Consider the following 13287-nt stretch of genomic DNA (forward strand, 5'->3'; position numbering starts at 1 on the left):
CTATATATAGGATGGTCAGCAAATTGAAGTACACGGAAAAGATACTTGTCACATAAATATTGGCGGCGTAATTTCAATGGGGGCTCAACACATTCAGCTTGCAAGGCATTGATTGGACTCGATTTCATAGCACCAGCTATAATCCTTAGCGCTTTAGATTGAATCGCATCCAATTTACTTAAACCAACTAAATTACAAGGCTCTAGATAGAAACTGCCATAGTCAAGTATACTTCTTATAATAGCATTGTATAAAAGTCTTAATGACGCTGGGTGAGCACCCCACCAGACTCCAGAAACACATCTTAAAATATTTAAAAGCTTTTCAGATTTTGCAGCAATGCTATAACAATGAGGAAGCAATACTTTTTAACTACCCTAAAACGCTTTAGATGTCGCTGCTCCTGTTTCCTTCATATTTTCATTTTTTTCTTAATTAAAATATATTTCAGAATATTGTTAATTACAATGTGAAAACTTTTTTTAAAATGAAATTAATTTGTTTTAATTTAAAACTGAACGGTGACATTTTTTGTTATAATTTACATAATAGAGTAGTAGAAATTACTATTTAACATATGGCAACTTTGTTTTTCCTCCAAAATGGCCGGTGTTGTTTTTGTTAGGTTGAATGCATTCTTGTTTTCTTAGCCATCGTTTATGAGTTCTATGGCCCTATTAAAGTATTGAAGAGTCGAGTCAAATTCAAGTTCATTCCTTCGTACCTGCTGCTGTTCTGGTTCATCGGAGTTTTGTTCGTTCCTTCGTGAATCGCGAAGAAACTTTCTGTTATGTTCACAAGACAAGTGATCTGAGTTTTCTCAAAGTGCAAATGCTTTTTTAGTGTTGTTGAAAACTTTGCGAAAAGACGCTTTTGGTGTATAATATTATGTGTGTTCATAAATAAAGTAAAATTATTAAATTGAAAAGTTTTTGTTTATTTGCATTTCCATGTGCAATGTAGAATTTTTCCAAATCCATTGTTTTGAAAATAATACAATACGTACACCATAAAGATAAATATTTTCAAAATAATGGATTTGAAAAAATTCTACATTGTACATCATAAAAACAATAATTCTTTGAAGGTTATGAGGGCCTATGTGTGCGTGAACTGTGTGTATGTGTGCGTGGACTTTATGTATGTATGTGTGCGTGTACTATGTGTGTATGTGAGCGTTACGTACGTAGGTTAAGTACAGCGAATTTAACACCAGGCTGTCAATTAGTAGGCTCAAAAATTTGACAGAGAGGGTTCTCTATTTCCTATGTATTACTTTTCTCTATGATCCATGATGTCAATCGTAATAAAAAATATTAATTTATTTTGAACAGCACTTGATATGATTACGTATGTGAATTAAATAAATATTGTGTGTAAATACACCAAAATGGATGTCGAGATAATGGTGGAGGCGCTACCCCTGCTTGGGGTATGCAATTTGTGTTTGAACGAAGACACCGTGAAGAGTATGATTGTGTCTCAAAAACATAATGGAACTCAGGAATTATACTCCGAAATGTTGCTAAAATGCTTCTCTATAGACGTAAGTACTATTTGAATCAATTTTCCTTGAGCTAATTATACATTTTTATTATCCAGACATGGTTGCAGTTTTGTTTTCGTAGTATCGCATTGCATCTTGTTTTCCAAAGATGTCAGCAAATTTCTCGCTACAAAGTTTCTTATTTCACTATTGTTCGCCATCAATGCTTCAATTTTATCGTTTATTTAGTCTCAGTACATTCATGTCTGCAGACTGCATGCTTGTCATACATTTTTACAATAATTGAAGTAGGTAATAATGTTTGTATCAAAACTTCACTTTTAAATCGTATTTATTTACACAAATTAAATATCTCTTTTCACATAATTCAAACTAGGTATATTTTACCACTTACATGTTAGGCAAGTTAGGTATGAATTATATTTAAACTTATTAAAATTAATTATTATTGAAATTTATTCCATCAATATTATGGGAGTGCCTAAGTAAATGCAAAGTAAAGTTAGTATTACAGTCTTTTATTTTATTAAAAATAAATTAGTAACAGTCAAAGAAAATTAACTTTTTTACCTCACTGTGTCAGAAGGAAGGTTATTGTAGTATTTTTTTGTTGTTAGTTAGCAAGCATTTGAAGTCAATAATAATGTACAAAGAGCATAAAAGAGTAAGAGACGGCACTCCATAGATATTTTTTGAGCTCACGCACACATATGCATTTTAGAGAACGACCCGCAAATCTTTACCAACCGCACAAACTACAGGCGGAGCTACCAACATAATGCTTTATTTTCTGACAGTATTAGTGACGTTCGTAATAACTTATCGATTATCGATACTTTGCTAGGGTTGTAATTGCATATCGATATCTAGTATAGGAACCTTCAATATTTTAATGATTACTATTTTTATTTTATACTATGTGTAAGTAAAACGAAGTTTTGTAACGTAAATTATTTATTTCGAAATAAAATAGGTATATTACAATAAGTATTGAACATGACATAGCAGTTGTAGGCATGAGGAATTATTGAAAATTATAACAAAGTACAGAAATGATAATTTTGTAAACTTTTATTTTCACAACTTTTTCTAAGAAAAAATAGGATTTTTATTTATAAACATCTTTAATTTTCTTATCAGCTGATCGAACCTCAGCCTCAAGATTACTTTTCAATGCTTTGTTGCTGTGCTTTTTTACTTTTGTCAGCAAAATTGTTTTCACTTTTTATGAAGCTGTCATTAATGATTTTACAACTTTTTCTTAGAAAAAGGTAACTTAATATTTTAAACATCTTATCATAAATTTCTTTATTATGTTGTTGACATTTAAACCAACTAAAATTACAATTTGTACTCAACATTAAGAAAATGAATTTTCCAACATTTTCCATATATATCTGGTCGGCAATATGGTCATGATAAAATTGTTTAGCTTCATTTACGGTGGTACATAATTGAATTGTTGGATAAACGAGACTTTTTTTATCATGCCACCATTCGCGAAGAGATATACAGTGTGTCCGGGCATGTAGTGATCAAACTTTAAGGGCGTAATCTATGGACAATTTTATCGATGAAAATACTTCAAATTTGGGGCCTGACCCATTTCTCGAAAAGTTACATCGATTTAAGTTTTTAATTTTTAGTTTGCACCTCTTCTTTACAAAACAAGTGAAAGCGTGGGTAGCTTAACATTAATAGGCAAATATTTTATATCATGCGATAGCCAATAAAATTATTTATTAGTAGAAGAAGAAAGCAGACACAAGTTTCATACATTTTATTGGAGTGAGAATGGATTTAATTAGAAAAATACATTACTTTTTTCACTTCTTTTTCAGTTATTTTCCAACACAAGAAAAACCAGGTCGTTAAGGTATGTTTTATTTGCATTGTATTATTAGTATTTGAGCTATTCTACAAAACGAATGTAAATTTATTAGTCTACGTCTATTAGTTTCGACGTAATTGTTGAACAAAGATACCCCTTCCCAGCGGTTTCCATAGTAATCGGAATAGGTTGTGTGATTCTTTCAGGCAGTGCATTTTCGCATGTCGCGTGCGCTATGGAAACCGCTGGGAAGGGGTATCTTTGTTTAACAATTACGTCGAAACTAATAGACGTAGACTAATAAATTTACATTCGTTTTGTAGAATAGCTCAAATACTAATAATACAATGCAAATAAAACATACCTTAACGACCTGGTTTTTCTTGTGTTGGAAAATAACTGAAAAAGAAGTAAAAAAGTAATGTATTTTTCTAATTAAATCCATTCTTACTCCCATAAAATGTATGAAACTTGTGTCTGCTTTCTTTTTTTACTAATTGAGAATTTTATTGGCTATCGCATGATATAAAATATTTGCCTATTAATGTTAAGCTACCCACGCTTTCACTTGTTTTTTAAAGAAGAGGTGTAAACTAAAAATTAAAAACTTAAATCGATGTAATTTTTCGAGAAATGGGTCAGGCCCCAAATTTGAAGTATTTTTATCGATAAAATTGTCCATAGATTACGCCCTTAAAGTTTGATCACTACATGCCCGGACACACTGTATATGCATACAAATCATTGTCAACAGGAGTTTTCACGCTCCAACATTCTTCACAAATTAAACAAGAACTGTTCTGTAATAGTTTGGCAGCTAAATACCCGCTTACATATACTACTGGTTGGTTTTCAAGGCTACACAAATTTTCAATGGGCTGTTCTAAGTTTTCAGGGTCCGGGATAGACAACACAGGATAAAATTCAGTGTCTGTGGAATCTTGAACATTAATTTGTATTTCTGTTGTTTTTAAATTAGTTTTTAAAATGTCTTTATATTCCAGCATATGTTTATTGTTGTCTGCTTCACAATTAGCACTTCTGCTATGAGGCACTTTCAGCCCAGTAACCATGCTTGTTTTAAGCGCTGCAGTAAAGTGCGTGATAGTGGGATTTCTATTGGTTACACTGTGTTGCCTAATGATTCCAAATAAGTTTTCCAGAGAGTCTTGGTTAAACTGTCTAAGGTTCATATATTTAAACCCTTCATTCTTTAACTTTTCCCAAATATCGTTTAAGGATTTGATAGATATTTGATATCCCTTTACGCATTTAACATTTTTTAGTATCGTGTTTTCTGCTGTTATAAATTTTATGGTTTTTAACTTATCAGTATAAAAGGTCCAAGACTCAATGTGATTACTTGATGTGGAAACATTTTCCCGGATCCCTTTCTTTACGTCATTTAAAGATGATGGACCATTTGTACAATCAAATAGTTTATCTAACTGTTCAATCACAAATGCTGTATCATTGCAATCAGAAACTTCTTTCCATGCCATCATTTTTAAAATAGCTGCCACGGTATTACTCAGAGCATGCGCAGCATACTTCACCCTCATCTTAGTTTTGAATGTTGGATTTACAATGGTACTATTCAGTTTTTTAAAATTTAAAAAATTTCTGTTGTGTTCTTCTGCAACTACCAAATGCCTCCATTGTGCAATTTTTCCATCGAAAGACATATTTCCACTTTTAAAGAAATTGTTTCGTAATGATTTGAACAAGTGAGGGATGTCATAGATTATAAAAATTTTGTCATTATTTACAGAGAAAAAGTTGCTATCTATGCCTTGTCCACAGTTTCTTTTTAACATGTTAAGAGCTCCTATATTTGTAGATCCCTGATCACAAACTGTTGTTAGAACCATAAATCCGATTTCTTTTAATTTTTTGATGATGTCCGATATAATTTTTGCCAGTTTTGCTGTTGATATTGTGCCTTCCACAAAATAGTGCGCAATATATTGCTTGTATTTATGTTTAGCACCCTGTATCATAAACACTAACGCATGGTCTGCAATTTTCTTTTCTCGTCCCATGTTCTCGCCCTCTCCATAATCCACGTAGCCATCCACTTTATCAGCAATTTCGTTATAAATTATCCGTTTCTTTAACGCCATCTCGTCAAATATTAACGAGCAATATTTATTTTCCTTTGGCATACTTGATGCTTTTGCCTCTAACATATCAATTATATTTTTATTTATACCAGGCTCCATTGGTATATTTTTTAAAATCCTTTGGAGCGTTTTAGTGCTTGGTAGCGTAAACAGCTTTTGCATATAGCGGTATGCTTTAGGGGACCGTTTAAATATAGCCAAAGCATATATTTTGTTGGCTAAAGTCCACCTTTTTCCTTGTGACTTTTTTTTGTTATTCTGCACTACATCCTTTACTAACGATGTCAGCACTTCCGAATCTAACTTGTCTAAATTCACTCTTGACTTCGCTATATTCCTTATTGTTTTTTTTGCATTTTGTAACTGTCGCCAAAGCCTCTTCTCTTTAATTGTAAATGTTGATGAAGTGTCTGTAATAAAAACATTTCCATTAGTAAAAAAAACAACATTAAAGCAAATTGAATTGAATATTGGTTAATTAATCAGCAATTTTACTTAGTTTTTTAAATTAGGTATGTTTTATCTTACCTTTCATTTCAATGTTTTTCTTAGGTCTTTTATAACTGTGGACTAATATTTCTGCCTGTGCATCTTGATGGCAAATGTTTTTATCATCTGAAATATTATAAATATGCAAATTAGTTTAAAATTTATTTTGTTGTTTTATGAAACATATTATTTCCAAATCAATCAATCATTATCAAGTTTTAAAAAAATGCAAAGACAGGATAATGATAGCTCTTCTCATAAAATATGAAGCGTGGGCCCACCTTCAATAACAATGACATAATATTAAATTAAAGGCATTTAGAGGTTTTAATGTTCTGCATTCTGGATGCGGTCTGCGGGTATGTCAAGACAATCTGTAAGTGATCGTGATAAGGCAATCAGTCACGTGTGCTTTGCGTTCTTTGTTCGTATCCGCACGGTCAAATCGCATTAATATAAAATGTACAGAAACCTAGAATGTTGTACAAATAAGTTCATTTTGACCTGACTGCAGACTGCAGAACGCATCCAGGGTGGCATTCTTTAGTTTGAGGGAAGGCATATTTTAGAAGGTAAATAATTAGTTTGTACACTTACCATGAGTAATGGGTTTATAGGTCATATGTTCTGGTGCATTGGAAGTAGAAGGAAGAGGTTCAAAAGTTGTTTTCGCAGAAATACCAGAATCTGGTATATCCACAGCTCCCAAACATGTTGAATTTAGTTGTTTGGTTGTAGTTGTAAGGGGAACTGAAAGCAGATAATGAAATGTGAATTGGGTAATAAAATGTCATGTTCTTACCCAACTTTAGGGTACAATCAGTCTAGTACATGTCTTGCTCACATTAAAAATTACTAGCTTATAAATATTATTAAACTAGCTGACCTGGCTAATTAATGTAGATTGCCTAAAATTTTTCAAATTGGTCCGGTACTTTTTTTGAAGAATTTGTATTACACAAATTACTAAAGTCCCTCTAACTCAACACACATTCTAAGCTAAATTGTGTTACGAGTGGGTTTACTACAATATTCAAGCTGTGGGGTTCTAACCCGCACTTTAGGCTATCTTGGCTTCGAGTTACGGAGCCGATCAAATACAAACAAACAATTAAATATTTCCTTTTTATATTATTAGTATAATTTTAGATAAACATACCTCGTTCAACTGGATTTGACTTCTTTGGAATGCAATATGAATGATCATAAAGAACTGTAACAAAGTATAGATATAATTAATAATTGAAATTATATATTATTTATTGATAAGCATACAACACATGTTTGTGATTACAAAGAAAGAACCTTGTTAAATTGCATTCGGTTGGTTTGTTTTGGAAACCAAAGAAAATTAATTAAGACATCTAAATAATTCAGAAAATTGATAGATAGTAAATTAAATTTTAAAAAAATAATTGAAGTCATCATCATACCTGTCTTGAGGTTTTCTTTATTGGAGTCTTTTACATGAAGAGGAAACTCTGTCAAAACTTCATCTGGCAAGATGGGATTGCTCAATTCCAGTGTTGGAATAGCTGAGTTCTTCAGCCGAGTTCCTTTGGCATTGAAGGATTCAGGAGTGAAGTGCCCACCACAAACAAACTTCAGTTGGTGTAACTTTTCAATAGGTACATATGCTAAGTCTTCTATGCCAGCATTTTTAACCCACATTCGACAACTGAAATAAGAAATACCTATTAGAAAAGAAAAAGAATAACAAACTGAAATTTATTCATCAACTAATTTCTTTTAGTATTGTTATGCAATTCATTTACAGAGTACGAAACAAAATACTGAAATTAAAAATTGGTTATGGTTATTTACTGTATGATTAAAAATATTAATCCCAGCCTTTAAGTTTACACAATCAGTAAAATTATCTTGTAATAAATGAGTGTTATTAGAAACTTACCGGTCAGAATCCAGAGGAAACCTACTCAAAAGTAAGGGTGATCCACCACGACTTCGCCTCTTATTACAAATAACGCACTTCTTGTTGTTTCTACTCTCCATTATCAGTAGAAGCCTAAAATGAAATAGGTATTAATTAAACAAAGCCTATAATTTCTCTCCAACCAGTGTCAATGCCCTGGTTCATGCATTTACCAGTTTTGAAAGTACATTTACATTTTCATCACATAGGGTTGTTTTTAATGAATAATAGATTTGTAATAGATCTAATATTTCAAGTAAGTAGATAACATACCCATTAAACAGAAAAGTAAATAAGAGTTTAAACTTCTGTAGAAGTTGAAACACAGCTTATTTAAAAGAGTCTCTATCTCACAAAAAACATAACACTGAACAGCAAACTTTATCACGCCCGATACGGAGGAACTTAATCAACTCAACGTAAACGACAGAAAAGTTTATTTACAGTAATATTGCACCAAATCTGAGAAAATAACTTCACACGAATCAATTCGCCGGTTAAAAACTCAAACTCAATTGACAGACATTTTTTTTCATTTGTCAAACTAACAATACTACCAACATAAGGACACTAACAATTATTTTTAGTATGGTGGTATTGATCCGCGGGTTCCCCTGCTATAGTGAAATCAATCCAAAATGCACTTTATTGCATAAGGGATAAGGTTGTATATCAATTGCTACATATAGAGACTAGTTTTTGTATGAGAAGTGTCTACCCACTGATAATGTATTGAATAGACATGTTGACACCACAGTCAATTGATGTACTTTTTAAAACTGTCAAAACGAAACTCTCCCATAGATTTTGTATGGCACTACAAGCAAGTGACGTCACTATTTTGTCAACTCAATTAAACTACTTTTTTCAATTACAATGCCACCAAAAATCGTAATTTACAGGTAATTTAAAATAAATTAAGTTTTTAAGACCAGAATGAAGGGTCTTTTTAAAACAGTTGTGGTTTCGAATTATTGGGGTTTGGTGTCAAACTGTCTATTGTCAGGATGAGGAATATTATGATGTTACCGAGCATATAAATCTTAAGTAGATCTGAAGTCTCGCTGACATTTGACCGTCGTCACAATAACACCCTCCCTTTGCCCTTCGCATACCTCAGGCACTGACTGATTTAAATGCTACACCTATACTTGTCGTCTCAGCTAAATGACGTCCACTGCTGGACAAAGGCCTCCCCCAAGGTTTTCCACAATGAACGGTCCTGCGCTGCCCGCATCCAGGCTCTTCCCGCGACCTTTACCAGATCGTCGGTCCACCTAGTAGGAGGCCTGCCCACGCTACGTCTTCCAGCCCGTGGTGCCACTCGAGAACTTTCCTGCCCCAACGGCCATCCGACATAGCTCGCAGAATTGCTAAAATCAAGTGGCATTGGGCGGGGCACATAGCTCGTAGAGACACTTATACTTACAAGTTAAAATTTTTTTACATAACTTACAGCTGGCATTACTGGATCTCGGAGATACAAAACGGTTGATATGTGACAGTTGCATCGTCAAGCTACGGGATGCTGTGTCCTTCAGGGAGCAGGTGGAGGCGTCTTTAAAGGTTCTCGTGCAGAACGTCAAGTCAAGCGGTAAGATTTTAAGTCTAATAATGAAAAGCCTTATGAGTTTAACGCCCGTATTCACAAACATTAATATGAGGTCTCAGTGCGCGTTGACGCACAGGGTGACACGAACCAATCACAGAGCTCTATTCAACGCTGTGCGTTCGATTTGCTGCTTCGCTTAAGCAAGCAAGGTTTGCGAATACGGGTCTTGTGATAAAAAAAAAGTGTCTTACTTATAGAGTCTCAGTCTATAATCGAAACTTCGAATTCCTCCTATGTTCTTCTGATTAATTTCATTGCGGGTCCAATGACAATTTAACTTTCCCCCGGGACAAACTTGACCTTCACTGGTTGAGTTTTTATTGGCGGTCAAGCTGTAGATCGAATCGATCGATCGAATTATGAATTTGTACCTACTGTAGATACTGTTCAAGTGTATTAATATTTTGTTTCGTACTTTTAGTTTCAGAAGAAACAAAGTCTGCAGTGAAAGACATCAAGAGCGAGGATTCAACAAATGAAGACGCGTTTTGCAACGATTTTGACGATTTCTGCGACGACGAGGACAATATAAGTGAGTAACCAGTTGTTTATATTATATTTAGTTCAATGCTTATAGACAAGAGCTCAATCAATGAAAATTATGAAAACGTAAAATCTATAGATGGTATTTCTAATCGTAGAATATTTACAATCGTAGATGGGAATGAATTTTTACGTAAAATACTCAATTTAAAATGTATCATTTTCAGCTCTAAACGAGTTCAAAATAAAAGACAAATTCATGTTCTATGACGACAAGGGCGTGAAAGATGAGAAACCGGAAAAAAAAGTTATCACAGACGAAAAACCAGTGCGAAAGAAGAAAACTGTTTCAACTAAACGCAAGCTCCTAAAATATACAAAAACTAACGACACCAGTGAAACGGAAGCGTTACTTCAGGCTGGACTATTTCCATTTAGAATGCGCAAAAACCATGCGTTTTCGTGCATGCTGTGTACAGTCAAATCGCCAAGTTTGGATGAAATAAAAAAACACGTAAGCGTCCACAGCAAAAACAACATACAACTAGCATTCAAAAAGATGGTCTTTTCGAACTCACAGCGATTCTATCCCACCACAAATTTGTTTCGGTGCAAAATCTGTACCACTGATATCGCGGATTTCAACGAACTAAAAGTGCACGTGGAAAACTGTAACCAACTAAAGTATAATAAGAATTGGAGTAATCTGCCTTTTAAACTGGAAAAAGACCAGTTGGATTGTCCTATTTGCAAGAAAACTTTTTTAAACTACGTCAGCCTAAACACTCATATGAACGTGCACTATCCTAATTACATCTGCGAGAGTTGTGGCAAGGCGTTTGCTTCTAAAGCGAGGTTACGAGGCCATATGAGGACACACGAAGTGGGCAGTTTCCCATGCAGGCATTGCAACGCTGTCTTCGATAGGGTTACCAAAAGGGAGAATCACGTGTCGAAAGAACACAAATCTGGCGTGAGATACGCTTGCAAACGCTGTAATATTTCCCTATCATCTTTCTATGCAAGACAGAAACATCTAGCCGAAGTACACAACGAAGAATTGAAGAGATACAAATGCAAAGTGTGCCCACAAAGTTATATTACTCCGGGGCATTTGTCAAGCCATGTTCGGAGAGATCATTTGAACGAGCGGAACCACAAATGTGATAAATGTGATTTGGCATTTTACACGAAGAACGCTTTGAAAATGCACATGATCAAACATGATGGAGAGAGAATCCATACTTGTCATATATGTCACAAGTCGTATCAAAGGAAGAAAACTCTTCGGGAACATCAGAGAATTCACGATAATGATAAACGGTTTGTATGTCCGGTGTGTGGGAGAGCGTTCACTCAAAAATGCACCTTGAAGGGACATCTTAAGGTTCACGAGAGAAAGGTGGACGTGGAGGATAGAATAATTCAACGTTTAATATAGCGGAGTAGGTTTAAGAGGTATATGGAATGTCAAAATCGCAAAATGTGATTATTACCAGAGTAAATACAAATGAGTAGGTCATCTTCATAGAAACGCACCGAGCGCGGTTTGTATGTGAGCGCGCCAATACGTATGCGGCGCACACGTGTTGGTGCGTGCACGTTTTTTTATGAAGATGACCTGCTCATTTGTATTTACTCTGTTATTACAATCACAATTTTTAAAATGCAGGCCAAAATGCACTTTAATTTCTTTTCTCCGATATTCCGATACAAAATAAAGAAAAATCGGCAAACAGTTTGCGTATTTGACATTACGCTTATGGGCCTTTTACATTACGACTTTTTGCAGCGATACAAACGCGATTAAATCGCGATGCACCATCGATACAGTCGCAAATTACGATCGTCATTTATTATGTAGAAACTATTAAATTTTGTAAACCCACTTACTGTTATTGCGATACAGGGCTGCGAGCCTAGTGCAATAAATACTGCTAAAGCTCGGTCTGTGAGCACGTAGAATTTTGTCGCACGCACACTCACTGCGGGCGCCCGTCGCGCAGTCGCGACAGCAATATAATTACGCGCGAGCGATAAGGATGGGTAGCTTGGGGTCATTGGACAAAATTCTACGTGCTCACAGACCAGACTATAGTCTAGCTAGGTTTTGTGCCTAGTTTTTAATGAAAATAAATATTATTCTAAGATTTTTTCTGAGGGGGGCACTGGACCATTCTGAGGGCTGAGTGTGAGTTTACATCAAACATCGTCACTAGTGAGCGGGTAAAAAATGACATTGTATGACGGATTGTACAGCGCCCCTAGCGGAAACTTTCGAGAACTAATTTTAGTTTTTTATTGAATATAACAAACATTTTTTATCGCGGTCACTAGTGAGGACGGTATCCTTCCGTTTGGCCAAATTACTTTTCGCCAAATTTCACTTCGCAAACAACTTATCGACAAAGTTTCATTTCCCAAATGAACTTTTAGCAACTGCTCTTTTCGCAACTAATTCATTTGGTCAAATTATCATTTGGCCAAATTTTACTTGGCAAATGTTTATATAGCAAATGTTTTATTGTGCCAAATATTATATTCCAAATAATTTGTTTCGTCAAATTGACACTTCAGATACTTACCCACCGTTACCCACAAATCAAAGCATAGGCACATCATGGTTTTCATAAGAATTGTATGTAAAACAAAGAGATTGCAGAAAACAGTATGGTTGAAGACAGTAGGTATTGCAGAAAATAGTAGGTTAGGTTAGGTTAGAACAGTGACCATTAACGCGCGAAGGCGAGCGAAGCGTGCCGCGGCAGCGGCCGCCGAGCGCTAGAATCACCTTTATTGTTGATGAATCATTTGAAAATTTCTATAAAAAGAATGAAATATGAAAATTAGTATAGAAAAAAATTATATTTACCACGAAACAAAATAATAACCACAAGCTTATTTGTATTCCATTCTATGCATCAATCAAATTATTTTGTAAATTGTTTATCGTGAAATATTTTTGCCAAATGAAACATTTGGCAAAACATACCTTGCCAAACAATAATTTGCTAAACAATAATATGCCAAAAACGACATTTGCGAATTAAACATTTGCAATAAGTAGTTTTGCCAAATGAAAATTTGCCAAATAAAAGTTTGCGAAACGTTGTTTGCGATGTGATAATTTGGGAAACGTTTTTTGGCCAAACATTAGTAATCCAGTGAGGACGTTTGATGCAAACACACTAAGCCCTCTGATTCATGATTGATGAAGTCGCGCGACTGTCAAACGTATTGTATCGCTGGAGTCGCGATGAAGTCGCGCGACTGTCAAACGTATTGTATCGCTGGAGTAGCGATGAAGTC

The 13287-nt window shown here is 34.6% G+C and overlaps 2 protein-coding genes across 2 annotated transcripts; one reads left to right on the top strand and one right to left on the bottom strand.

Annotated features, from left to right (window-relative positions):
* Positions 1 to 1293: 1293 nt before the first annotated feature.
* LOC135086115 (zinc finger and BTB domain-containing protein 41-like) lies at positions 1294 to 11558 on the top strand. The gene is made up of 4 exons (XM_063980915.1): positions 1294 to 1546; positions 9342 to 9477; positions 9917 to 10027; positions 10206 to 11558. The coding sequence occupies exons 1-4, from the start codon at positions 1391 to 1393 to the stop codon at positions 11417 to 11419; spliced, it is 1617 nt and encodes a 538-aa protein (XP_063836985.1). The 5' UTR covers positions 1294 to 1390; the 3' UTR covers positions 11420 to 11558.
* LOC135086123 (THAP domain-containing protein 5-like) lies at positions 6426 to 8607 on the bottom strand. Its single transcript, XM_063980927.1, has 4 exons — positions 7863 to 8607; positions 7384 to 7628; positions 7110 to 7163; positions 6426 to 6700 (listed from the first exon to the last, which is right to left on the bottom strand). Exons 1-4 carry the CDS (start codon positions 7961 to 7963, stop codon positions 6531 to 6533), a joined length of 570 nt encoding a protein of 189 aa, XP_063836997.1. The 5' UTR covers positions 7964 to 8607; the 3' UTR covers positions 6426 to 6530.
* Positions 11559 to 13287: the final 1729 nt, after the last annotated feature.

Source organism: Ostrinia nubilalis, chromosome 30, assembly GCF_963855985.1.
Source record: "Ostrinia nubilalis chromosome 30, ilOstNubi1.1, whole genome shotgun sequence".
Classification (NCBI taxonomy): domain Eukaryota; kingdom Metazoa; phylum Arthropoda; class Insecta; order Lepidoptera; family Crambidae; genus Ostrinia; species Ostrinia nubilalis.

What these genes read in the sequence shown, in the direction of transcription:
- LOC135086123 (XM_063980927.1), bottom strand. Translation starts at nt 7,963, where the DNA reads ATGGAGAGTAGAAACAACAAGAAGTGCGTTATTTGTAATAAGAGGCGA. An exon ending in TAAAGAAAACCTCAAGACAG is followed by an intron (nt 7,164 to 7,383) that starts GTATGATGATGA and finishes ACTTTGTTACAG; the next exon opens with TTCTTTATGATCATTCATAT. An exon ending in GTCAAATCCAGTTGAACGAG is followed by an intron (nt 6,701 to 7,109) that starts GTATGTTTATCT and finishes ATCTGCTTTCAG; the next exon opens with TTCCCCTTACAACTACAACC.
- LOC135086115 (XM_063980915.1), top strand. Translation starts at nt 1,391, where the DNA reads ATGGATGTCGAGATAATGGTGGAGGCGCTACCCCTGCTTGGGGTATGC. An exon ending in GCAGAACGTCAAGTCAAGCG is followed by an intron (nt 9,478 to 9,916) that starts GTAAGATTTTAA and finishes TCGTACTTTTAG; the next exon opens with TTTCAGAAGAAACAAAGTCT. An exon ending in CGACGACGAGGACAATATAA is followed by an intron (nt 10,028 to 10,205) that starts GTGAGTAACCAG and finishes TATCATTTTCAG; the next exon opens with CTCTAAACGAGTTCAAAATA.